We start from the raw sequence: 27,277 nt of genomic DNA, 5'->3' as shown, positions 1-27,277 counted from the left end.
ACTGGAGAGGAAAAAACCTGAACAGATATTGTTGAAATGGGATTGCTTCTTTGACTTCAGGGTAAAAAAAGGAGGAGGTACGACACCCCCACAAAATTTGTTGCAATAATCTTTTTAAAAGCAATAGGCTGGAACTGTTTAACTTAATTTCCTTCTGTTTGTTACTGATGCGTGATGTTTCCTATAGAGTAGGAAATACTATTTGTGTTGTCATACTTTTGAGAAGTTTTATAGAGAGATTCTGCATGGTTGGATAGCAGTTGGCTAAAAATTATACCTTCCTGTGGACTTTCAGTGCTGCCCTGTACTACGTTGTCTGAAGTATTTATATCCAGAATGGATGTGCTCAAATTTCAGTTTTCTGAGTAATGTCAGGGAAGAGGAAAGGTAACATTTTCATTCCACGCTCTTTTCCCCACGTAGTCTCTCTAACCCAGCACAGCATTAGGAGAGAGAGTTACCTGGGGTTGTGGTGAAACTGGTCTGTCTCTAGGCTGCTTTGCCTTACCAGCTTTCGAAATATCCCAGTGTCTTGTTTCTTGGCAAGAGATGCCTTCCACTGAATGTTTTGCTACCTGCTGGCTTGTGGCAGGGTTCAGGGAAGTTGCATGAACACCAAGGCTCACTAGCAAGTTAACAGTTCTTTTTTCCTAGGTAATTTTGAAGTATTTTCTGTAGGTGTGCTAGGAAGCACAGCGCATCCTGTACCCACAAAATGCAGAGCTTTTGGTTACAAATATCTGTGACATGTAGAAACATTTGGAAAAACCTTGGTGAGGAAGAGGGGTGTGTCAGTGCCAGTGGATTGTGCCCTCAGAGTATGTCAGTGTGCTGTGGATTTTTGAGTTTTGAGGCTTGGCTTAGTAAAAGAAAAATAGAATTTTATTTGACAGTTTTTCCCTCTTTCTTTCTCATAGTCTATGCAAGCAGCAAGATGTCCCACTGATGAACTGTCGTTAACCAACTGTGCTGTGGTGAATGAGAAGGACTTCCAGTCTGGGCAGTAAGTGTGCACTGTTGCTCTTTCAACTTTTAACCAAAAAGGAATTGTTTTCAAAATCTGAATGGAGGTGGAATGAAATTTCAGATTTGGGAAAGTGAGTACAGTAGGTTAATTAACAAAACTTCTGCATCTTTAAAGACCAAAACTGCAAATGTGCCTCTTTCTCAGAGCTGGAGATGTTAAAAAAATGGTAAATTTTTCTCTGAAGCATTTCTTCGTTGGGAACTGGATCTGCTTAACTAATCATAATCACTATTTTAATGAAGAACTTCAGGCCTTTTTTGATCTTTTTTGGTTTTGCTATTGTTCCTGTTACATAGTTAGAATATTTGATCTATTTCAAACAGATTTTTATCATTTAGTTGTGTTACTAAGGGCATCTTCTCACTTTCTCATGATACTGGAGTGCTGAGCAGAGGCGGTGGAAGTTCTCTCTTGTACTGGGTTTTTTCATGCACAAGAACAAAAGCGGAAGGCAACCAGAGAGTGGGCACAACAATTTGGATTCTTTAATTACAGTTCTAGGGTGACTGATAGAAGCTGACTCTGGGTTTTACATTTGTAAGAAAGGTAGAAAACACATTAATTTTTCAGCTCAATCCACACAGAAGGGCTTTGTATTAAAAGAAGCCAATTCAAATAATTAGTTTCCTTGCTTTACTGTGACTGTATGGTGGCTCTCTTAAAAAGATTTCAATATGTAGACTGTAGACAGAAGTAATTAATTTCAGCAGAGAGTATCACATGCAGCAGAAGGTGGAAGAGCTTGGGTTTGAAAAATCGGAAAAAGTGTTTAAAAAAGATGCTGAATGGTACACTTAGGGCCTTAGCATAAAATACCTGGCCCAAATGAATTCTGCTAAGGATGGAGAGCCAAGTGGCTCAGAAATGCAGGGAACAAGGGAGTTATGTGGTTTAAGGCTTGCCACTTTTTGGGCTGTCAGTCTGCTGTGCTGGTACCCTGGAGAGCTGTCCTGGCCCGTTAGTCATTAGCTGAACTGTGATTTCACAAGCCCAACTTCATTATAAAATACCAAAACAAAACAGCTCCTCCCTGCCCCCCGCCCCAACCAAGAACAACTTTTAGAGTCAGAAGCAGGCAAAAGTATCTTCTTGGACAGGGTGATCTCTTCAAATGGTGCTTTTCTCCAGGTAGATTTTTTTTTTCTCAAAATAAATGAGTTACAAAAATATCTGAACTGAGCATTGTACCTCATGCATTATAAAAATGTTAATTTCCTCAAATATGAACATCCTGGAGGGACCCAGCTTCCAAACCTGCAGCAGCTGGCTGCTTTCCTTTCACTTTGAGAACCCTCTTTCATTGCATTTATGGAAGCGTGCAGGATGCAAGATCCCAAGGCTTGCCTGGTAAACAGGATGGACATGATTCTGACTGTACTGATTCTACCCGAGAGGGCTGCTTATTTCTAGGAATTGGGGCTCATAGAGAAAGCAGCATATGTTTGGTTGTGAGCAGATGCTATAAATCGCTTTGCAAAGTGTAAGACTAGAGTACAGATAGATACTCAGCTACTACTGAAGGATGTAGTCATTTTGCTGCATTGCAGATATACTGAGAAAGACCATCCTTATGATCTGCTGCTGTAATTGCACACAGTCAGCAGATTTGGTTTGTATCGTCCTAATCATGGCTGGCTGCATAGAATATTTTTTTGGTAGGTTATACAAAGGACTTTAAGACTTCCATATAGTGCTCACAGTTTAGAGATGGGAGTTTGACCTTGTGTCATTGGGAAGGTTTATCCCCAGGATGTTACTATAGATCTTTTTCATGCTTCATTTTCTGCATACTGTAAGTTGGACAAGTATGAGTCACCATTCTGTGACGCATGGGATGAAGTGCATTATTATAGTACTGTGGTGGTTTGATAAGTTATGCCATCTTCTTGTGACATACTTCTATCTTGAGGACTCCCAGTGTATTTTCAAGAAACAAGTGCTGAAAACACTGAGGCAGCAAAGGGGACAACAATCTGGAAGGAAGGCAGGGCAGATTATTGCAATGTTGTTTAATGTTGAGAACTGACTAATTATTCTACCTTTTATTCCTGCCTTTTATATGGGAAGACCATCTTATCTTGTGCCAGCTTAGTTATCCGAAGAGCCCTTGAGGAGCCTTGCTGAATAATTTACACGGGTTTCCAAACATGCACCAGAGGAATGTCTGCCCATATATTTCAGATGCTTACTGGCACCTTTATATAGATATAGCTTTTGTAAGGGAGAGAGTAATTTACATATTCTTTCTTCACTAACATAAAGACTAATGGATGCACAGGTTAATACCATCTATTATAATTTCTGTTGGTTTGGTCAGCCTGGCCAGCAGACTTGCCAACAGTCAGTTTCCTGGGCCCAGTCTGGAGCCCTTCTTAAGAACTGGCATGCCAGCCACGTTAGGGTTCTCATAGTTTAAGGCAGGGCTTTACACATGCGTTAGAGCAGCAGTTTCATCTGTTAGAGCTCTTGGGAGATATCTGGCCCTGGTGACTCATTGTTCCTTTTGTTCACTTGTAAGGAGAAGCTGTTAATGAGGCTAAGATTTCCCCCATGTGTCTCCGTGAACTCTCCAAGCTCCTTCCTAGTGAACATCAATGTAGGAAAATGCAGTTAGTTTTTCCTGCTATTGCCTTATTTTGAACATTCTTAATACTTAGGTTGTTTACAGCCTGTTGGAAACTGCCCCTGCTGTCTTTGAGAAGAAACATGGTTGTCCCTGTGCCTTTTGCAGATTTTTCTCAAAGAACCTGTCAGAATTTGACCTTTCCTAATATTCTCACTTGGCTAGAGATTTCTTTCAGAAAGCTATTTTTTTTTCTTGCCGTGTTTTGTTTTTTCTTCCTGGCATCTATTTGCCTGATGTCGGGCTCTGCTGTCTTTCTGGTTTGCTGGAAATGTTAGCTCTAATTTGTATTAAATCTTTGTGGATACAGCCCCCACCCCACCCCCGCAGTATTTTTACCAGGTTTCCTCATTTTCTTGTATTTCACTTATTTTAAGTGAAACCAACAGTAGTGGAGTTTTTTTCTTCCTGCAGAGATGCTGAATGTGCATGTAGCTGCTGTTGTGTTTCGAGCCAAACTTAGTGCACTGCTCAGGATCCATCTCGGTCTTAAGGAGCTTTAATCTTGGGTCTTTTAGTGTCTGATGAACTGCTTCTAGTAGGGTGTTATTTGTCGTCAAGTGTATTTCTTGGTGAGGTATTGCAGTAGCATAGCTGGAACTTGTATTTTGCCTACAGGCATGCTTATCTAACACTGCAATGTGATACCTTTCTTTCTGGTTGTTTTGATACTAATTTGAATTACTCAGGCTGATACACTCTGTGCCGGAAATCTCCTGATTTCAATCCTGGCTTCCTGGACAGCTTCCCTATTTTATCTACTACTCAGTTTAAAATTAAACAGTCCTTTAAAATTAATTCAGTCTAGGAAGGATCCATCTACCCTGCCCTGCTGGCAGTGCTCTTCCTAATACAGCGAGAGATGTTGTTGGCCACCTCTGCTGCAAAAGCACATTGCCAGCTCATGTTTGACTCGTTGTCCATCAGGATCCCATTTTTTTTCTGCAAAGTCACTTTCCAGCTCCACATGCTTGCCATTTTATCGTAGGAAGCTATCGTATTGGTCAGGCTTGTTATTCCTTTGTAAATCCATGCTGACTACTCCCAGTCGCTTTCTTTTAATATGTTTGGCTTCCAGGATTAGTTGCTCCATCACTTTCCTAGGGACTAAGGTGAGGCTGACCAGCTTGTAGTTAAAAGGAAGGGTGTGTGTCCCTATAGCTGGGGTTTTAGGCAGCTAATGGGTGGTTTAGGGCCAGTGAAGAGTCAAATCACTGGTCACCTGACAGAGGAGGTATGTGTCACTGTGTGGTACGTTTAAAGTGCTCTCTTACCCTGCTATACCATCGAGTGCTAGCAGTTCTGGGAAAGGTTTTGCAAGCTTCCCTGTCTGTTTGGGCTAAAGCCAGTGGTGTCTAGTGGTTTTTGGCTACGAAGGCCATGCATTTCTTCTAGTCTAAGGGCCATATGTTCTTTCCTACCATGTGTCTGAAGCTGTTATGCATACATGATGTAGCCAATGTATACATGTGCAGCAGATCTGCTTTTGGATGGTGTTGGATTTGCTGTGCATATGCAAAGGAAAATACATGGAGCATATGTGCATGTAATACATCCACTGCCAGGGAGTGTGGATGGCCGGGAGTGTGGGCCTTGGCTGTTAGCATAGTGCATCTAACCCTTAGTTTCTGACAACGGGTAGGAGGGTTAGTGGGGGGGGGGGCAAGCACCACATGAGCTGGTGGCCTTACAGACCCTGTGAGCAGACTGCAGGCAGTTGGGAAGACAAGCGAAACCTGGTTCCACCGTCGCCCCTGCCAGCAGTGCACACAAATCTCATCTTCCTTTTGTTTTGCTTTCTTACGCCAAGAAGTCATCTGCCTATCCCATGTTAAGAGCTATCAGGCATAGTCTGGGGATAACTGTAAGCAGCTGTTGAGTATCTTTGTTCCTGACAGCTTAGCTTCTGAGAGTGGCAGACAGGCACATGGAATTGTTGCTGTGTCTGCTTCTGACTGTATTGTTCTGTTTTTGTAAGTGTTCCTGGTCTTCAAATACTGTCTGTGAGTTCCAAGATCTGTCAAGTAGCAAACAGGAGGAACAGCCTCAGCACCTGTGTGATTTTACTTTCTATACAGAAATCCCTTCCATTTTTTTCTGCGATCAAACTTCTAAACAATATATTAAGATTCTTGTATAGGCTTTGCATCTATTTCTTGTTGAAATCACAGCTGGGGGATACTGCTTGTATTGGGATAAAATACTGATGCTTTGGTGTGAGATGCTTGAGATGTGAAACCAGTGTTGATTTTTAGATATAGCAGTCTTGGTCTTCGTGGTTATGGTTTGGTTCTCTCACATTTGTATAGTACAATTCCTGAAGTAAAAGGCTACTGGTGCAAAAATGTAAATAATAATTATTAGTACAGTGTCTTCCAGCTGGGCTTTGAGATCATGTTATATCACTGAAGGTGGTGGACTCCTGTGAAAGACTGCTGTGTGCCTGCATCATGGTGTAGGTCTAAAGCTTTTTATTTTTTCCTTTATAGGACCAGATACAAGCTGGCTTGTTTCTTTTGAATTCTCACAGCACTGGGAGCAATGCAAAATCCTCCTGGGTATTTATCGAAATAAAATACTGTTCTCTCTTCTAGGCATGTTGTTGTGAAGACTTCTCCCAACCACAAATACATTTTCACGCTGAGAACCCATTCCTCAGTTGTTCCTGGCAGCATCGCATTCAGCTTGCCCCAGGTACTATATGGTTTGACATACCGTTTTGCTATAGAATAAACAAAATCTGTTTTGGGGTCAGGACTGAAGATAACTTCTAATTGGCGGGAGATGCCTGCACAAATATATGCTGCAAATTTGATTACTGGCAGGAAAAGTTCAAGGAGACTTTTGCTATAACTGAAACACACTTGCTTATATTGCTTAGATCTATTTTTAGTTCGTTGTGGGATAAAGATACTAGAAAAGGTGTAATTGTAACCTTTTAAAAACCCACCAGAAGCAAACTATTTAAAAAAGAAAAGCTTAAGTGGTGTCTGCTATGCCTTGTGAATTTTTCTTGTTCCCTGGTTTCCCTTGACTTTAAGGGTTTTCTTTGCTGTGTTGCTCTTTTAAAGACCTACCAGAAGTTTTATTGACTGTAGTCGGTCATTGTTAGTATTTTTAGATGAAAAGTGCAACAAAATATATTAAATAATTTAACTTGTCTCCTCTTTCTTAAGCCATCACATGTTAAATGATGGTTAGAATAAATAATTAAAACAGTTAACTTCTAAATGGAAAAATTATCTTGTAGCCTTTAACTGGCTTACGCAGTGAGTCACATAATGTAAATCTGCAACAATCATGATCACTGATTTAATGCTTCGATGTTTTCCTGCTGGTAACAGATCTAGAAGCCAAGTCTCTATACTGTGAACACAAGACCTCTTCTTTTTTTTTCCTGAACAGATGTCTTGGCATAGCCACCAAAATGGCTTTTTGACATGTTGTTCAAAATCAGATTTGTCTGGATGAGTGGGTGAAGAGGATGTTATGTTAACTGTATGTCTAGCTATGATTTGTGATGCCCAAACTGAAAAGCAGTTATCAGTAGGAGATACTCATGTCACAGGGTTAAAGTAGATGCATTCATGGTCTAGGGTTGATTTTTGTAGATTTCCAGTAGCTGTTGTAAAGCTGGGACAGCTCTTCTGCTAAGGAACGAGGTAGGTTGCTTATCTGTAAAAAGTGACTATGGTAGTAAATGTTACAGCTACTGATAGATAAATGTTTTATTTGAGTATTCCTGATGCTGGGTTTTAACTTCCAGTATTTCCTGAAGCCTTGGATAATTGCAACCAGTGTTACGCAAAATATGTATTTACCTTATGGATGCATGGACGTCACGAAGTGTTTCCTGTTAATTTGGGGGTCTTTGTAAGGTCCCATTCTTCCCTTTTTTGCTGCTACTTAAAGTTCTCATGGGGGAGCCTGCTTTTCTGAGTGAGGATGCTGACTCTGAGAGGGCATTTGTTCTACTGAAGGACAAGCTTTCTGAAGTTTTTGTCTTGTTTTTACAGAGAAAATGGGCTGGACTTTCCATTGGACAAGAGATAGATGGTAAGTGAGCCAGCAGCATGGGCATGGCATATGTTTATAGCAGCTGAATTTCATGTTTCCATGCTGAAGTGACATGTCCTGGGTAGTCTGTTCTTGTGGTGTTGGAGAACACTTACCAGCTAACAGAAAACAGTTGTTGTCAGTGAGACTATTATTGACATCTAAATTTGAGTATTGTGAATGTGGAAGTTTCCGTGCTAAGAGTTGCCAAAAGCCAGCAGTACGCTCTGGATAGCTGAAGGAATGAGCTTTGAGTAGCACTGATGTTTTCACCAATAACTGACTAGAATATTCTGCAGTATGATGAAGGGAAAGAGGTGCTGTCTCAAGTTTGTGCAGCTTGAAGGGTTGTATTCCAATTTCGAGTCTTAATTCAGCCTGACAAGCCTTTGCCAGTGTTCAAAGAGACTGATGTGTGTGTCTCGGCTTGCATGCTCTGTCTTTGATTTATTCATGCTGTCTGTCACTGTTATCTCTGGTTTGTGAACGACTGGCATCATTGTCAGCTGTAGTTGCTGCTCTTTAATCTGTCTGTAAACTTCTGGAGTATTGACCAAACCCCTAGCAGAAGCTTGTTATAGGAGGGTCTCCATGTTCTTTGCAACAGCAGATCAAGGTAATGGATCATGTCTGTTCTTCTGACCATCAGGAATTACCTGGGGGCAGCCATCTCATCCTCTTGTTTGATAAGGTTGCTGTGTTGAAGTCTGTTCTAGTGGTTGGCTGGCTTACAGTCACTGAGGTGGAGCAAAGTGTTCATTAGGCCACTGTTTTGCCATTTGAGTTACTTCACTGATTCCAGGGGATTTTCCTGTCATTTGAGGATTGTTGGCAGAGCTGATGACTGCACCCTGTGTCAAGAAGTGAGGAGGACCTAGGCTGAGAGGTGGTACAGCTGTGGGTGTGAGGTACTGTTAGGGAAACTCACTCCTTGGCTGTTTGTTTTCCCAGCTCCTTTGATCTGGGCAAGTCCCTGGGCATGAACCAGTACTCGAGCGTGGTCGCATGTCTTTGTGGATCTCTGATTTTGTCGTGACAAGCTAGAGTGGGTCTGTTTGTCCCTCTGCGCAACTAGATGCCTCACAGATCTTGCTTGGAAGCCAGGTCTTTTTGCTGGCTGACTTTATTTTGTTTTGTTATTTAAACTGAAGAATAACTTGTAATGAGGGAAGGAGACCAATAAATCAGTTTCTCACCCTTTTTTGGTTGCTGATCAGTAACATGTGCCAGCTGGCTTAGATAAATGCTTTTTATTACTGAAGTTATTTGGGAAAAGAAACACTAATATTCAGCATGACTAGCAGTTAGAGCAGATTTGTGATTGTACTTGTAGTAGACCTTGCTATAAACTTACTGACTTGTGGGAGCATGTATTAAGAAAAATAATGCAGTAATTTTATGCAGAGTGACTAAATGTCATATGACTCCCTGCTAAGTATAAAGGATTTGTAAAGCTATGCTGCAGGTAGGGAGAATTATTCATAAAACTAGTGATTTAACAGGGCTTTCTTTTTGTCTTGTTCCTCTAATAATGTGAAAACTATGTTTAAAATGTCAGTTTTAAATGCAGTCCGCTGCATTTAATGGTCGAGTGCCTTGAGTGGATGCAGTTGTCTTGCCTTCAGTGTGGTTCAGCTTCATCATCTCCTGTGTTACAATTGGAGATGCACACCTGGAGCTGGGGACTGGCTGCTTCAGCTGTGTTCTCAGCAGCGGAAGGTCACTGCTACCTTCTTAGCCTCTCTGATTCTAGGATGTTACAGGCTTCTGAAGCTGGCGCTGTATATTGCTTACTGGACTACATCCCCACTGGTGCATTACTGTTGCCCTCTCTACCAGGCATGTCCCAGCTTTCAGTCCTTGATGCAGGGACTACTCGTAGTCAGTTAACACCTCAGTTCTGTGATGTAACCAGATCCAGGGACTGACACTCCAGAAGCTTTTGTTTGACCAACCTCTGAGAATAAGCAAGTAAAAGGAAGTAACTACCCTGGAGTGACCTGTAAGGCAAGAAGAACTCCCATTTTGCTTTTGCGGGGCCAGAGTCCCTCCTTCATTAGCTATGGCTTACGTGATAACCCTGCTGCCATATCCCTTTTTGAAAGAACTAGTTGATACAGTAGGTATACCTCAATTCAGGACATGGTTTAGCATTTCATCTTTATACCTGTTTTCTGAAAGATCTTTCTTTGACAGCTCATCTCTAGGTGGCCAGTTCTTATAGCAGGAAGGACGTTAAATGTGCATGCTGTGATGACCTGTGTGTCTTCTGACAACAATTTAAGCAAGAGGCAGGCTTTCTTTTTCTCGCTTAACTTGAATGAATCGTGTATCATAGCGTGCTGGATGCTTGTTTTGATGTGTCATCTTCCCAGGAATCTGCAGGTTCTGGAACCATTGTACTGCCAAGAGGCTTGATAGGAAATAGGTTATGTATAAAGTACATTTCCTTTGTTCACCTCCTGCCGCTTTATCCTTAGCAGTGACTTCTGTATCAGATCAGACTTTCTTCTCTGGATTCAAAGCAAACCTATAGTGTTCCTCAGTCTTCTGGAGACACATCTGCCTCTGTCCTTTGCTGCTGTCTGGTTTGTTAATTATTAGGACTGTCTGCTTTGTGAGATCCCGTCCCTCTGATCAGTTGTGCTGAGGCAGTGTCCCTGAAGCTGTGGGCCATGCGGCTCTTTCCTTTCTAGCCTCTTTCCTCCAGCAGCAATGACCATAAGTGGCCTCTTGTTTTTGACATGATGAAAATTGAGGCCTGCATGGATTAGGTGCTGTTGCCAATGACTGTGAAGTACCTTCTGTGCCACCTTGCTTTCTGCCCCCCCCTCCCCCTTCGTAACCTGGGGCAGGTCAGGATAGGCTCAAGTGCACCTCTGGGGTAGCGGCTGTTTCCTCTGTGTCAGAGAGGAAGGGTAGCTGACGCCTCTTTCTGGGCTGTAGAAGCCTGATAAATTGTATTACTGCACTTGAATTTGCAGGTAATCTTACTTTCTGGTACCTAATCTGGAGAAGAGCTAGTCAGTCAGTCTGTTGCTACAGAAATCAAGTTATGACCTCTTGTCATTATTTTTTTGGGGCAAGACTACTCTTAATACTTGCTTTTGGACTTTCTGAAGACATGTCCTCCAAACCCTTAGATGTAGATATAGCTATTGTGATACTACAGCACGTGTGAATTTGCTTTCATTGTCCTCATCCTCCAAAGCTTTTATGGTGTTTGAGCTATTTTAAAGGAGACTATTAGAATTTTTAGAGAAATGCAGGGATTTTCAGTGGAGATACGTTTGCTGTGTTTTTGATCTTGTAGTACAACATGGATGTAAAAGCAATAAGTGTCTCTATTGAAATAATATGTTCAATTTTATTAAGTACCCATTCTGAATAAAAGAATGTGTACCGCCAAACTTACAGTATGTATTGTGGGGGGACCTTGCTGTTCTGAAGTGCACTGTTTCTTTGTCTTTTAACAGTTTCCTTATACACTTTTGACAAGGCTAAGCAGTGTATCGGCACAATGACAATTGAGATAGATTTTCTGCAGAAGAAGAACATTGACTCCAACCCCTATGACACAGACAAGATGGCTGCTGAATTCATCCAGCAGTTCAACAGCCAAGCCTTCTCCGTAGGCCAGCAGGTGTGGCTTCTGTTTTGTTTTTTAAGGCTGAAATGTTCTTAAGTAACGTGAGCATGCTTGTACTACGCTGACGTAAAATAGTGAAAAATACCTAGGTACTGACTATGGCCTGCAAAGGACAGTTAATAGGGCAGAAGTGGTTTATTTTGTGATTGGTTTCTTTCTGACAAGTTGAACCATCATGACTTTCACCGAGAGTGGTTTAAAACCTACCTTTTCCTTATCTAAAGAAATCTACCTATCTTTGTGAAGACGATCTCAGGGCTTGAGGGAGCTGGGTTCTCTCTCTATTGTGGCCTGGTCGGATATAAGCATGGCAGCTCCTGGAATATTTTGAGAAGCAACTTCTGTCTTCCTTCTATGTAAGATCAAAATTAACACCAGTTTTAATTAATTCTCAGTAGCATGTTTCAACATTTACCCAGGGCGAAAAAGCGGGGAAAGAGAAGCTTTTCTTGGAAGGAGAATTTTTCTTTGATTTTTTTTCTTTTCCAATTGACTTCATGCTCTGCTACTTTTAATCTGTTACTCTTACATACGGGGACGTGGAAAGCACTTGTTCAGTTCACCTGACCTTTACAGGTTAAGAGCTACATGGAATTTGTTGGGTGGTAAACTTAGGTGTCAGGCCTCTTTCTTTTCATGTCTTAGTAGCCTTGTCAAGTCCTTTTTAGCTTTTTCAATGAGTTAAAATCTTCTGTTTTTTCTTTCCACAGCTTGTGTTCAGCTTTAATGACAAACTTTTTGGCCTGTTGGTAAAGGACATGGAAGCTATGGACCCCAGCATTCTCAAAGGAGAATCTGGAGCAAGCAAAAAGCAGAAGGTAGGCTCACAGGAATTCATTCGTTCCTCAGGGACTGCAGAGATTCAAGTACTGACCAGATCTTGCTACAAGGAGGAATTTGGGTTACTTGCATTTGGAGAAGTTGCACGTTTGTTTCACCTGGCTGTGTCTTTTGCCTCAGAGAAATAAGGAGCATTGTTTTGAGTTTAATGGTCTCCTCTGCTTGTGTGGTTGGGAGCTTAGACTTGCATGAGTTGAAGTGCAGAGCTGGGGAAGATGCAATCTCTTTTGTTCTTTATGTAGTAATTCATGGAAACACCCTCTCTTAAGCCTTTTTGTCTTCCAGATATGTCCAGTGTTGATTTTTTTCTTCTGTAGAAAGGTCATGATTTTATTTTCTTTTTTACTTGCTAGATCTTGCTGAAATGAAATAGTTGGTTTTGAACTAAACAAGTTTAAAAATCCAATATAATATACCTGATGAGCTTCTGTATTCAATGATGTTAGTTTGAGAGGAGGTGTGGTATTTCATATTCTTCCCAGTGACTTTTGTAGTGGAGCTTTTGCTGCTGTTTCTTGCCTTCTGAGATATGCTTGGAGATACCTAAGGAGCAATGTGAAGTTGAGCCTAATAGCTTAATGTAATTATTTCCCTCCCTTTTGCAGATTGAGGTTGGTTTGGTTCTGGGAAACAGTCAAGTTGCCTTTGAAAAAGCTGAGAACTCCTCTCTCAATCTGATTGGTAAGTGCCACTGTATCCAAAGAGATAAATAATGCTTGAAGTTTGGTGCTTTTCTGGCCTCAGAGACTTTATGCCTCAAAGTTTGTTTTTCTGGTTACTTCAGTTGACCTAATCTATTGAAAACTGCATGTCAGAATGTCTCCCAGGTATCTGTTTAAATTAGCAGATGACTGTATTTGATCCCTTGGGAACCTGTCACAGCCTTTAGAAAGCAGGTTGTAGGTGCTCAGGGCTCTCTTGAAAACCACTGCACTGAGAAGACACCACCCCTCCAGCAGACTTTGCTGCTTCTAATCAGGGACTCTATAATAAAGTCACTGTCCTCCCAGTATGAAGCTCCACAACTGACCAGTGTACTAGAGCAGGTCTGTGTGTGTCTGTACTACGACTATCACCATGTTGTTATCTGAAAGTATACAGAGACAGAGATAGGAGGAGAAAAGGTGAGTGTGACTTGGAGAGATTCTGGCAATACCAAGTCAAGTTAGATGAGTGAAGTTAATTTGCACTCCTGAGCCTGGATTATAAAGGCACAATGGACCAGTAAATCCAACAAAAGACAGCACCGTTGAGATATTTTAACTTTAAACATCAGAAAATGGTATTTTTAGGGGTACTTATAAGCCAACACCTCTTTAATTAAATTTAATCAAAAGAGCAGGGAAATAGGAAATGGAGAACTTTTTTGAATGTGTAGCTAGAATGTCAAAGTGAGTGCAAAACTTATTTCTGAAAATTCCATCTCTGAGATCGATTCTTCAGGGGGAGAGGACAGCTTCTGAAGAGCACTTCAGTTTTCTTGACTTCTGAAAGTCCTGCTCTTCAGAAACTGATGACAGCTGCAAAAGACAGCACAGGGGGTTCCTTGGGTGTGTTTGCTCTAACTGTTTACACAGCAAGCTTATTAACAAAACTGAACTTTTTTTAAAGAGACAGTTTCTAAAACCTCAACAAAACAAATCTTTATGTACAATTTCAGACTTTATTAGCCAGGAAATCAGGGAATAATTGATATGTCCTCCATGCGTTCATTTAGAAAGAAAGTGGTGTAGGGCTGGGGAGGAATTGGGTGTGTTCTCATAGAACTACCAGCTTGAACGATGGGAACCGGGACTAGAAGCGGGCAGTGAGGGCCCCTTCCCTGCAGCTGGCTTTGTGTGTGCCCTGGGACCATGGTGGCTGTCCTACAGAACAGGTGTACACCCTGATAGTCTGGCTGTTCCTTTTCTTATCAGTGTTATGAAGTGGATGATACTTAGTAAGTGTACAGATGCATATACCTCCTTTGCCGGTAATAAGGCTCTAGGCATTCTTTTCTGGGTGTGATTCAAGTCCTGTACTTGAAGAGACACGCTTCCCCCACACCTCCCTTCCTTCCTTATTTCGTTCCCTCTTCTCAGAGCCCATGACCTAGGGAAACTCCTTTTGTTGCTGCTCTTCCGCAGATAAGAAGTGGTAGGTGAAGGCTGTGGTGTGTGGGGGTTCAGTGAATCTGGCCAGCTGAGATGAGCATTCAGTTGAGTTTTAATACTTGCCTTTTTTGCAGTAGGCTTCAAAGCAGAGCTCTGCTTGACTGTGAATGCTCAGCACTTTGGGTATTTGTTACAGAAATAAAACATATGAGGGTACTAGCCACTTAGGAAAGTACAATTAAACTCACTCAGCATTGCAGGAGCTTGCGGCAGAGGCTGAGTTTTGATGCTGCTCTGAAGTGCCCTATTCCCTTGAATGCAGAGCTGTGACTTCATGTTCTGTAGTTGTCTGCTTCGTGTGCTACAGTTGCCCCCAAAACTGGGGTGACATGAGGCTGTTGTGTAACTGCATACCTTGCATCTTACGGGGAAGTTTTTATCTGAAAGCACAGCCAGTCATCTGCACTGAAAAAAAACTCACCAGAGGTCTGTAGGCTGAATTGTAGATGTCTTTAATTTGTGAACAAAGATACAGATTTTAAGAGCACAAAATGAAATTCACATGGGCAAATTAGTTCATACCTGCGATTACACGATTACAGCCCATTTAATTTTTACTGTGTTTTGATAGGACATTTTGAGGTGAGTATTAACAATCCAATTTATTGCATCAGAGCAAGCAGTAATATTTTCCTTGGTTGATAGTCAAAGCCATGTAATGAGCTGTGATCTTCCTCCTAGCATGTATAGGTGTGAGGAGTGGTCCTATGGGAGAGCTGATTGATTGGAAATAGGAATCCTTCACTGTGATTCAATTACATTGTCTGCAGACAAAAGAGTTGCTTAGGCTTCAGTTTACTTGTGTCATATTGGTGCTTTATTAATCATCTGAGGCAGAGCTACTTAATGTGCTTTGTTAGTCTCTGGAGAATTGTAAAGTCCTGAATAATTAAATTCTGAGAGAGGAGATAAAAGTGAAGTAGTGCCGCCTTCAATAAAGGGCCTTTTTTTTTTTTTTTCCCCAGTAGAAAAGAATTGCAATAATTAAAAAAATGAAACCAATTCTGTCTCTTATAACTAGCATAAAATTACATGTTATAAAACCAATGGATGATGTTTTAATTCAATCTCCAATAATTTTATCGTGCTTGGGTGCTGCCAGAAGGGGGGGATGTAGGCTAAGCTCTGCAGGGAGCGGAACATCACTGGCCAAGTGCTGGGATTTAAACACTAGTGGAGCAATGAGATAGTAAATACACAGTCATCGGTGAATCAAATGCTCGCTGCTACCCTGCATGGTACTATAATTAGTGCAGTATGTTATATACATGCTACTGTGTTGTCCCTAACGTGTCAGTTAAAGGCATGTTCTTGTTTGTTTTGCTGCACTCTGAATTGAGATATTGATTCCGGGTGTGTTTTAGACCAGGATTAGCAGCAGTCTAATTCAGCTAACAAAGAACCTTTGTTCGGTGTACTTACTGCACTTCTAGATGCTAACTCATCTGGCTCAACTTGAGGTATCTCTAGAAGAGATTATAGAACAAATGAGCAAAACGCACAGTTGTAGTTTGCCATGACTGGCTTTTTAGGGGAGATAATGGTCCTGTAAATCCTGTACAAAAAATCCTGTAAAGCACGGTGTAAGTCTTACGAAAATACAAGACATCCAATTTCTGCACGAGTTAAGGATAATCTTCAGACTCTTTGCTTTCTTTCTGGATTTTTATATTACTGTTGGCTTCTTTGGTAGCTAAGCAAAGTGATGATGCTGAAAGCCATTTGGGAATGTTAATCTAACCAATAATTGTCAGTGCTTGTTTATAAATTCCCTTGAATAAACTGAAGGTGAGACTACATGGAATTGACAGCTTCCCAGCAGTATTCTTATAGGAGCATTTATGCTTATTGTCTACTTCCTAAATACCCCGAGTACTTTAAAGCTTCTCTGAAAAGGGAGTAAGGAGCTCTGCAAGACCAAAATGCATGTGGTTTGTCAGCAAAAAGGAAAAGAGTGTGGTTACATCATCTCATGGAGACTGCAAAACCTGTGCTTAGGGGATCTGGCTGAACTTGAAGTAGCTCTAGAAGAGGTTATGGAACAGACAGACAAAATGGAGCGTGGTGGTTTGCCAGGACTTGGCTTTTATTCTTCTGAGCTGTAAAGGAGCTAGCTGACCTTGTAACTGTTTTGTGTGACTTTGCTTAAAATTGCTCTGGTATCTGAGGACTGCAGGATGGCAAATGTGCTGTCTTCTGTTTTTAAAAGGTTTCTAAAGAAGGTCTGGAGAGTATAGATCTTTGAACTTGAAATCTGTACAGAAGAATCAACAGAAAATGCAACAAAGAATTAAATTAGTGGATACCTGTATAAAGGTGGTACATTGGGAAGGGTCAGCTTGTCTTCTGTAAGGGCAGTCCTACCTCATGATGCTACCGGAGTTTGTTATGGGCATCAAAAAGCGCGGGCATAAGGGCTGATGCAGTCTGCTTGTTTTTCAAAGCTCTTCCAGCAAAGTTCTTTATCACAGTTTCTTTAAAAAGGCTCTAAACAGAGATGTATAAGAGAAAAGGTCCTTGCATGAGTGGGTGAGTGATGAAATGGTAGAAGTAAATATTGGGTGCCAGTGGACTTGAACATGAATCTGTGCTGGGGCCTTTGCTTTTCATTGTAATTATGCAATAAAGTGGAAAAAAGACTGAATCAGGTGACAAAGCTTGCTTTTATGGACTTCAGTGACTAAAAAATAAAATGGCAGAGGATGTTCGGTATAAATAAACGTAAACTGATATGTGGGAGGATGAACACTCCTAACTCTGGTCAAAAGTGGTTGCTGTTTTGTGCAAGATCCCAGGTATGGTAGTTCCAAGGAAATGCTGGACCCATGTTCAGTAGCAGCCTGAGTCCTGTTGTTAAGAATTATTAAGCAAGGTTGTTCAGAATTATTACACATTATTAATACAGGAATTTTAACAAAGTGGAGCATGATTTTGTACCTGCATTTAAGATGCAACCAAACCACAGTGCATGCAGTTCTAGTCTGCCTGTCTACAGGCATCAAAGGATGTAGTAGGAACAGAGAAGACTGAGAGGATGTGGGGGACATGAAATGACAAGCTGGTAGGAGCTGGCTGAGATACATGAAAGGAGGTGTGCAGCTGTGCAGCCAGTAGCAGACGTGCTGAGCTAGATGCTGTAGGGCACTCCGAGTACTAAGCTCACATGGGTCCACGGGGACCTGGGTAAATTTGTGGCAGAGAAATCTACTGTGGATTCTTAAATACCTAGGAGCAACCGCTGGCTTGAGAAATCAATGAACTGGGTGGTTGGAAGGCTGGGAAAATGGCTTACTTAATAAGCTGAGTCTTTGGTACGCTGCCCTTGTATCCTTGTCTTGGTGTATCCTCCCGGCTAACATTTGCAACTGAGTATTGAGTTTGCTAGACATGGGTCTGACCTGGTAGAGCTGTTTTGGTGTTTGTACTTCTACTTGCTGTAATTCTGCTGTGCTACATGTTTGAAACTATTTTATTTTTTTTTAAGGTAAATCAAAGACCAAGGAGAATCGCCAGTCAATCATCAACCCAGACTGGAATTTTGAGAAAATGGGCATTGGGGGCCTTGACAAAGAATTCTCAGACATTTTCCGGCGAGCTTTTGCTTCTCGAGTTTTTCCACCTGAAATTGTGGAGCAAATGGGTGAGTGTAATCTGAAGAAGTATAGCTGGGGGACAGGATGCGGGCCTGTTTCTGGTTTGTAAAGACTGGTTATCAACTAACCACCTTATGATGCTATAACATGGCAGCTTCTTAGTGATCTAATAGATGAACAAAGCCTTTTCTGATCCTCTTGCTCCCAAATGTATTTCATACTCTTGTTACTTGGCTAGAGGAGGGGGACAAAAAACAACACAGGTACTCAACCCTGTACATGAAATGTCTGAATGAATGAGGTGAGACTTAACTGAATCCTTTTCTCTTGCAATCAAAATGTTCCATGTTCTTTTGAATGCTTTATTTATTCTTAGCAGTGAGACTGAGCACTCCTATTCGTGACTTACTGACAATGGGCTGTCTATATAGGTCAGAGGAAATCCTGTCTTAACGATCTTGCCTTATATAATAAAAACCTGTTGTCCTGGCAGTCGCACTATAAACTTTCTTCTCACAATGGTAGCCTAATAAATAGAGTATCTTGTGTGACCTATGCTTGGTCAGATTTGAAATGCTGGAGAGGATGTGCAGGCCGTGATACATCTTTGAGTTTGTGAAATAAAAACATGGATTCTAAATATAACTTCTTTTTGGGGGGGTTGGGGGAAGGAAAGGCAGTCCCATTACCTTGTAAACATGTGCTGGCAGGTAGATAAATCGGCCTGGTTTTAATTTTTAGTAAGTAGCGTGCAGCTGCAGATATTATTTTGTCACATGAAGTGGCTGGGGATGTTATAGCTGGTCCTTGTTCTCTGAATATAATCTCTGTGAGTTAATATTTAAACTTGGAATCCATAGCTGTATGATTTCTGTGTATGTTTATATTTCTTGATCCACCTTCCCTCGCCCCACAAATGAAGCAATCAAGATTTTGGTTACAAAACAGATTTTCATCAGAAGACACATCCTGTTTGTGTGTGGGTGTGTGAAGTCTGTCCATTTCCAGTGCTTGTGGAACTGATGTTAAGCTTCCCTGTGAGGTGCATTAGGTCTTTTCTTGTGATTTGAACACTTTCGGAGGAACATTGAAGAAACCTTGTAGGCTAAGTCCAATTAGTGCATGATTCTCTCTCTCCTGTCTTTTTACCTCATATTGATGTGATAGCCAAGGCATGCTGTGGGCTGATACTGGTTCTTCTGTTTTTTGCGGCTGTGAGCCAGTCATAACTTCTCTGCTTCTACTTGAGAATATCAAATGCTTCAATTTGTTAAAAGTTTAGCTGCTCTGTGGAGAGAGGAAATGAGAGAAATGGTGTTGGCTATGGAAAGAAAAGCTTTTATCTAGATGCTCTGTTGTGTCCAGTTCAGGAATGTTGCTGACAACTGGCCTTTGGATGGACTGGCATCCCTTACTTGAAATATTTTTACCTTTTGAAGCAACTATCACGGATATTCATGGCTGTAGCATAGTCCTTAGTTGTGACCATATGTGAAGGTAGAAGATTTAGACTTTGGGAATTCTCATCGGTGTCACTGGACTGCGATGAGAACTACGCTAGTACGCTAGTGCTAATTAGAGCTTGTTTTCATTTTGCTACAGCTTCACCTACTCAGCTTCCCTGGCTGCATGCAATCTGGCAGCACGTTAAGCAGTTGTGTGTCAAAAAATGATTACATTCCCTCGGTTTTATCATTAGCTGAATTAACCTGACAGCTAGGCACTCTTTGGTAATGATGTGCAGCAGCTAGCTTTTCTGTCGAGGACCTACATCTCCATCAGGTACCTCTGGAAAAGGTCGGAAACCTTGCTGACTGCAGGGTGAGGTTGTGGAGCTGCTTTGCAGGGTATGCTACTCAGATGGTTCCTCTTGTTAATTGGTGTTGCTTAATACAGGAAGAAAATTCTCTGAAGGACCACTAGTATTTTGATTACCCTGGGCAATGAATTAAAGGTGTGCCATATGATTTATATAAATACATATAGTCTTACTTTTGCGTGTTTACACACATACTGCACAAAGAAACATTTTTCTGGTGAGAAGTTAGACTCCAAACAGAGCTCTCTAGCTCTCTGATTAACCCTAGGGCTAAAGAGCTTATCTGAAATTTGGAAAAACAAAACTTTGACATTCATTTTCTTTGCCTTAGTTATAACTTGCTCTTAACTATATTTCAGATCTGAAATGTCAGTGTGACAGCTGTTCACCTTTGTATATAATTTATTGGGAAAGGAAAAGAAAGAATTTGCTTGCTATCTGGTGCTCTAGTACTTACCCGTTTCTGTTTTTTGCCCAGTGCTCACAGACTGCAACTTCCATGCCAAATGTAATAAATATTTCTGTCCCGTAACTACATAGAGGCTCTATAGACCCTTCAAAAATTACTTGCAATTTGTGTGTGGTTTATCTAACTTCCAAGGAATGTTCTGGGTTTGAAGTATATAGATCAATGTCAGTTAACCATATCATCCAAGGGTGTAAATACTACTGTGATGCTACAATCTTTGATTTATCCCAGAAAAGAAATTCTAGATCAACTTTAGCTGGTCATTAAACCTTGCCATAGCTCCCTGCTGCCCTGCAAGGGGGCAATTTACTTTTCCCTACCCATGCTTTTCCTGTATGCAGGAAACTCTGCTGTGGTAGTTTTGGGCTTGTATGGCTCTGTAGTGAGCTAATATGATTTGAAGCAAAAATTACTGCTAATAAAAACCATTTATAGGGGTTAGCATTTAGCGAGATCAGCTCCATGGTTGGTTAATGGGACATAGCTACAGGAAGGCTCTGGGGTAAGGTCCCTTCTGAACCACAGTAGGACTTTCATCAATTTAAGCTGATTGCTTTTAAGGCTAAGGTTTCACAGTCATTTACTGGAGGTTCTTTAGCATTATGAATGTTGGTGATGCTGTTATCTTTTGCCTGATGCTTGACTTGTAATAATCTTGTGACTGCCAAATGGCAATAAATCCTTATCTGGATGAGGATTGAGGAAGGTATCTTGAAACAAAAGGGGCATTCCTTTTTAGTGCAGTCCATGATCCCTCACTGTCCTACAAAGGAACTTTACACTTGCAGGGCACTGATGGAGGTAAGCTATCAGTCACTTTCTTTCTGAACGACAGCCCTACAAAAGCCGTGTTTGTAGGAAATTGTCTTCCTTTTCAAGCCCTTTCTGGATCTCTGTGATGTCCAGCTCATAGTGAAGCTGTGTAACTTCATGGTGAACTGCAGCCTGATTTTGGTTACTCTTTGTTGCAGTTCGGAGCATCCTCTTGCTCAAGCTAAAGTGCCTTCTTTTATTTGATAAATGCTATATTTTTCTAAACTATTCCTGCAGATAAGCCCTTTCTTTGCATTCATGTTAAATGCTGTTTTTTTCTGCTGAGACTTGAAATTCAGCTCATTCAATGGTTTGTGTCATTGCCTAACATTAAGATGATTGCTGAATACTTGTTTTTACACTGTTCTCTCTCTTTCTGTTGTGTTTTTTTTTTTTTTTCCTCCTCCTCTGACTTAACAGATATTTGGCTGTTTGGACTGAAGTTCTTGAGATTTGGTGCCTGGAGCTGTAAATTTCTACACAACTGAAAAACCTTTTCTCAGGCCTGAAAAGAAAGTGCTAGTACTGAATTCTTGTCTGCCTTTTTAAAGAACACTCTAGTGTCTCTATGCACTGAAACACAATCTTGACTTCCAGCAGGGAAGTGGTTTTTATGACTTAGGTGTCACATTAGTCATTGTAAAGGCCACTGAAAAAGCAGATTCTGTATGTACGTGGTGTTGTTTGTTGTTATGGTTTGATAACAGATACAGAAATATTTGACGTTACAGATCACGTTCCTTTTAAGAGACTGAAATGGAACCCAAATTCCCCATCCTCTCCTGTTACTATCATTAAGTAGGTTAAATCAGACTTTTCCAAGGTAATTTGTATTTCATGGTAACCATCTTAACTTGTCCTCTGACCTCTTGGGATCAATTGATTTCAGTGGTCTGTATTTTTGAAGTTCAGCTCAGTATAGAAAAGTGAAGTATTAACAGAAGACAAGATGAACGTTCAGATTAGCAGATACTGAGAGATCATTTTCTTTCTTGGATTCTGCCTGTGAAGTGGAGGCTTGTCTTTTAAGCTGTCTTAAAAATTAATATATTAATGTTCTTGAAGTACTCAGATACTGTAAGAGAACAAGAATAATGGAAAGGATCTCATCCAGTCTGTTCTTAAAATAGGATAATTTTAATGAAGAATTAGTGTCAGACATGTCTAACCTGTAACTGAGATGATAGAAATGCCAGAACTTCCCAAGGCAGCCCATTCCACTGTTTATAGAATCTTTACTGTCAAAATTTTTCAAGTGTTTATTCTCAGTCTTGCAGCAGTTCATCATATATTAGTTCTTTCTTTCACGTTTTTGGATGCAGCTTTTAGATATTTGTCTATTCGTGTTTCTCTTCAGTATTCTCAATGCTAAACCTCAGATTCTTAAGCCATTTCTCATAACCTCTAGATCACTGATCTTTGTGGTTTCTCTCCCCTTGGTCATTCTTCATTGCTTAGAAGTGCGATGACCAAAACGGGGCATGGTAACTGAGGTGCTGGTCGATTCCAGGTCAACTGGCAGGTTGTGTTTGTGCCTTGGTGCCTGGTTGTAATCCTCAAAATGACATTTTTTTGGTTTTGCAACATGCAGTTAATTATTCCTACCCCAATTCAGAAACTTGTGCATCAGGTTACGTTGTTTTTAAATGAATTTAATCCTGACCATCAGTGTATTTGTAGATCTTGGCTTTGTAACCTGCAGATTTAGTAAGTGCATTCTGTTCCATCTTCTAGGCTATTAATAAAAGTGCTGCATACTGGTAAATTCAGGATGGATCCTTTCTCTTTGTGCTTTCTTGTGGTTTCTTTTCCCATCTACTTTTCATCTACCTTTAACTTCATTCAGCCTGTGTTTTTCCTATGTGTTTATGAAGATGTGTAAGAACTATTTATACCTTATGAAACTTTAAATCGCCCTCTGTTGCTGTATTTGTGTTCTCAAATCCTCTGTGTATGACCTCCTGCTCTTTCCTAGAGGGAAGTTATTTCAGGCTGATCTAATAAATTCCTTTTGGCTGTTTCTTGTATCCTTGTTTTCTTCTGCCTACTTAAAAAGACACTGTGCCAGATTTTTCCAGGAATTAAATTAGTGATAGTCTATACCACACAATCAGAAAACAGTTGAGATTGAAAGGCATCTCAAGATTTAGTCTAACCCCATGGCTCTCTTCATTTTCACGTTATAACATTATAGATGACCTTCATTTTCTCCCCCCCCCCCCAGTGTCTTCCCTACCCTGTCCCAGTTCTCAGTGACTTTGAGATAATTTCACCCACTCTGAGTGCTCTGGGGTGAAGTTCATGTCCAGGAAATCTGCAAATATCTAATACTGTTGTGGGCTGTCTCTTCTTTTCCTACTGTTCTTTCCTATTCTTGCCCATTTGTCACTGATACTTATATTAGCTGCCACGTAACACATGAAGTCTTTGTGTAAAAAAAAAAAAGTATTTAGCAGTTTGAACTCAGCATTTTCTGTTGTTAGCTTTTCTTCTTTATTGAGAAGTGGACCAATGCTTTCCTGTCTTCTCCTAATGTGATGATAAAATTAACTACTCTGCTCACTCCACTACATGGTTCCCTGTGGCTGGTGGGACTGAATTTGGTCACTTAACTCTTTCTCCACATGCTTGTTAGTGCGCCTCTGCAGTTTCTTTGGGGGAGGACAGCTAAGAAGTCTCTGACATAGAGACTGATTTCAGACCACCCAAGCATCCCCCATATTATAGAAACTTGGAGGAAGTGAAGAAGCTAATAACATGAGGAGAGGTCATGTGTGGCTGGATACATGGTTGAGAGAACAATTGTAGGAATAGCTGGTCCACACAGTGGAGAAGAGTCGCAGTCACGTTCTGTAGAGTTCTCTGCTGTTCAGCTTGTTTGTGAATTACTTGAGAAAGGAGACAGTTGAAATGAATCGAAACTGAAGGCTGCATTGCATTTGGGGTTTGATGGATGCATCCATGAGTGCTGTGGAAGCTGGCTCGTATCATTGTGAGGCCATCTCAATTCTCTTTGAAAGATTATTGCAATCGGGAAATGTTCTTGAGGACTGAAAGAAAGCAAATGTTATTCCTATCTCCAAGAAGGGCAGGGGAAGCCAGGTACTACAGACCTGTCTGCCTCATCCTCAGTCTCTGGAAAGGTGATGGAGCAACTAATTATGGAGACCATTTCCAGACAAATGAAGGACTAGGAGGTGATCGTGAGTGGTCAGCGTGGTTTTCTGTAGTAGAAATTCTGTTTAACCAACCTGATAGCATTCTGCAATGAAATCAGTAGCTCAGGGAATAAGGGGAGAGCTGTGGATGTTTATCTTAAATGTATTAAGGCTCTCAACACTGCCGTAACGGCCTCGTAGAAAATCCGATGGAAGATGGACTAGCTAAGTGGGCAGCATGGTGGACTGAAAACTGGCTCAGCTTGCTAGGCTTGAAGAGCTGTGATTAACAGCACAATGCCCTTACGGAGGCCAGTCACTAGTGGTGTATCCCACATGTTCATACTGGGCCGGTAGTGTTTAACTCCTTCATTAGTGACCTGGAGGATGGGACAGAGCACCCTTAGCAAGTCTGCAGATGACACAGAACTGTGAGACGTGGCTGATGCACTGGGCAGCCTGCGGTAGGTGAGCCTGCTTTGCACCATGGGGTTGAATGAGATGATCTCCTGAGGTCCCTCCCAGCCTCAACTGTTCTGTGGTTCTGCAGAAGGACTTCCCAAGACTGAGTGACTCAGCAATAAAACAACAAATCAAACCTTTGATCAGTGAAAAAGGATGGGCATGAAAATCACAATTTGTAAAATGTTGGCTGTGCTGATTTTCCACTTGAGCAAAATTTTGGGGCTATACTAGATCTATGAAAACAATTACTCAAAGGTGCAGTAGGGGTCAGTCAATTCCTACTTGAATTTGGTAATTATTAACAAGAATTAAATACCCACACCACCCACCCCCCCAAAACAGAACATAAGTATGCCACTGTGTAAATCTGTAATCTGTTCACATATTGAATTGCTGGATGCGGTCTTGGCCTTTGTATTGGAAAGGATGCAGTAAAACGGGAAAAAAATCAGAGGAGGGCATCAGGATGGTTGGATCAGAAAAGCTTCTGTACACAGAGTAAATTGGTTTGAAAATCTTCAGCCTTGGAAAGAGCCCAGTGGGAGTGATATGGGAGGGGGCTTCAAAATTCCGCATGGCCAGGAAAGAAAAAATGTTCTTTCAACGCAGGAATGTGGAAATTTGAAGTGAAGGTTGTGGATGGCAGGCTTGGAAGGGAGAGAAGGGACTTCCCAGCAAATATGCTGCAAGGAATTTTTGTGTTTCTATGTTGATGGCCATAGTCATTACGAGATCCTGAGAAGACTTTTGCTCTTACTTCACACGGCTGCAGTTGTGTTGTTGGTCAGCAGGCATCACCACCACTGCTTGCCAGCCACAGGCCTTCTCTAGCTGGAAGGCCAGGCCTTGAGACATCCCAGTGACCCTGTTATGTTGATAGTTATTTACTCTGTAATGCTCTGTGGGTAAGTGTTCCATAAGTCATTTACAAATTATATCATGTTGACATTCTAAGTAGACAGAAATGATCCAGGTTTATTCCAAAAAGTAGAAAATGCTGATGAGATTTATAGCTATTAACAACCAGGTGGGATACGACTGTAAATATCAGCTGCTGTGTTCAGCAATCCATCCAACAGCTCTGCATGATCTTTGTCTTAAATTAGCTAAATTTTTGTAGTTCCTTTATTAAGAGGCACAGGCATTTACTCTTTGTGGCAGTGATGACTTACAAACCAAACCAGTCTTTAAAGTATATACTCTTACCAAAATCCCTTTTTTTGAGAGTCATGATATTGTTTGTGTAGCCAAAAGCGTTCAGTTGGAAGCTTCTCTAAAGCTGATTTATTTTTTATCACATTCCATCAGAAATTGATAAACGTCCCGCCCTTGTTGTAAATCTAGGTATTGTCTCTTTATATATCCGTGCATTAAACTTCTCACAGCCAGACAAGATATGATGAGAAAGCTGTTTTCAAACATCTAGGAAGAACTTACTGACTTGGTTGTCTTCTCTTTACAATGAATTGATAAATCAAATAAACTGGCTATTGAGAGTCCAATTAAAATAAAACCTTCTGTTTCAGGTGTAGCCCTTCCCTGTTTCAGCTTTGATAGAGAAGCAGAAACAAGTTACTTCAGTCTTGCTGCTTGTTGGTAGCATGTAAATCCTACAGGAATATTAACTGGAGGCGGTGATGTAGGCTGGAATAATGCTGGGCTTACAGGATGAGAGGAGGGGGAAATTCCACCCAGCTAGATTTTTGGGGAAATTTTGTCTGTGTGAAGTCTGGTAACCCTAATCTTACCCCAACCTGCTTGAAGATTAATGTGCAAAGATAAGAATCTCTCACTGATGTATTCGGGATCGGTACTTTACTATCAATGCAGATTCCCAATACATGCATCTGAATGATACAATCACACCAGAATGCTTTGATTTTAATTAAAAGGGGAATTACACTCCCAAGTAGAAAATCCCTATTATACTAAAAGATTTCTTCTGATCTTTCAAAAAAAGTGAATAGTGAGAGTTGAACAAATAAACTTTGTCTTGTCTTCGGGTAAGTGACATTCTGGTTCAAAATAGTGTTTGACTCTCTTGGTAACACGAGTAAGTTTCCAATTCTTACCAGGTTTTATGATTTTTCCGTGATGCTTTGTGTAGAATGTTTCCCATACTGGGTATTTTTTAGATCTTGCTAACATACTTATTCAGCCTCTAACTGTATGTCATTAAATTGCATAATTAAGTATCAGGTTACAGGCGTGACCTTTGATTGGGACTCCTAATGGTAAACTTAACGAGTTAGAGATGTCTGCACTGCTAATAATTTGTGTTTATAAAATTCTCATAATAGTATTGACATTTGGGCTGCATTGGTGAAATCAGCGAAAGGGAGATAAACTTAATCAAAATTCCTCTGTGGTGCATAGCATCCCACTGTGATTTGAGACGTAACATTTGTAGTTTGTCATCACCTGTCTATTTTAATAAAGTCCTGCTTGTATTTAAAACTTTAATTTTAGCCAGGTGAATGTAGCTATACAGGGAAATCTCTACTGGAGTAGCTTGTGGCAGTTTTATTTGAAGAGGAGCTAATTGCTTTGGTTTCAGGAATGTTCTTCCACATGATTAAGACCCAGCTTTTAATGTTGCCCATTCAGTGGCA

General features: G+C 40.9%; 1 protein-coding gene across 5 annotated transcripts in view; it reads left to right on the top strand.

Moving 5' to 3' along the window:
- Positions 1 to 27,277, top strand: part of NSF (N-ethylmaleimide sensitive factor, vesicle fusing ATPase) — a 75,089-nt gene that overhangs the window by 12,259 nt on the left and 35,553 nt on the right. For all 5 annotated transcript variants that reach the window (XM_040617501.1, XM_040617503.1, XM_040617502.1 and 2 more), the window contains exons 2-8: positions 918 to 1,003; positions 6,245 to 6,344; positions 7,667 to 7,706; positions 11,183 to 11,349; positions 12,066 to 12,173; positions 12,801 to 12,876; positions 17,833 to 17,988. In XM_040617501.1, coding sequence (XP_040473435.1) covers positions 918 to 1,003; positions 6,245 to 6,344; positions 7,667 to 7,706; positions 11,183 to 11,349; positions 12,066 to 12,173; positions 12,801 to 12,876; positions 17,833 to 17,988 — 733 coding nt within the window. The remainder of the gene's footprint in view (positions 1 to 917; positions 1,004 to 6,244; positions 6,345 to 7,666; positions 7,707 to 11,182; positions 11,350 to 12,065; positions 12,174 to 12,800; positions 12,877 to 17,832; positions 17,989 to 27,277) is intronic.

This window comes from Falco naumanni, chromosome 18 (genome assembly GCF_017639655.2).
Source record: "Falco naumanni isolate bFalNau1 chromosome 18, bFalNau1.pat, whole genome shotgun sequence".
Classification (NCBI taxonomy): domain Eukaryota; kingdom Metazoa; phylum Chordata; class Aves; order Falconiformes; family Falconidae; genus Falco; species Falco naumanni.
Note: the sequence above shows the minus strand (reverse complement) of the source record. Positions and strands in the feature narration are given on the sequence as shown.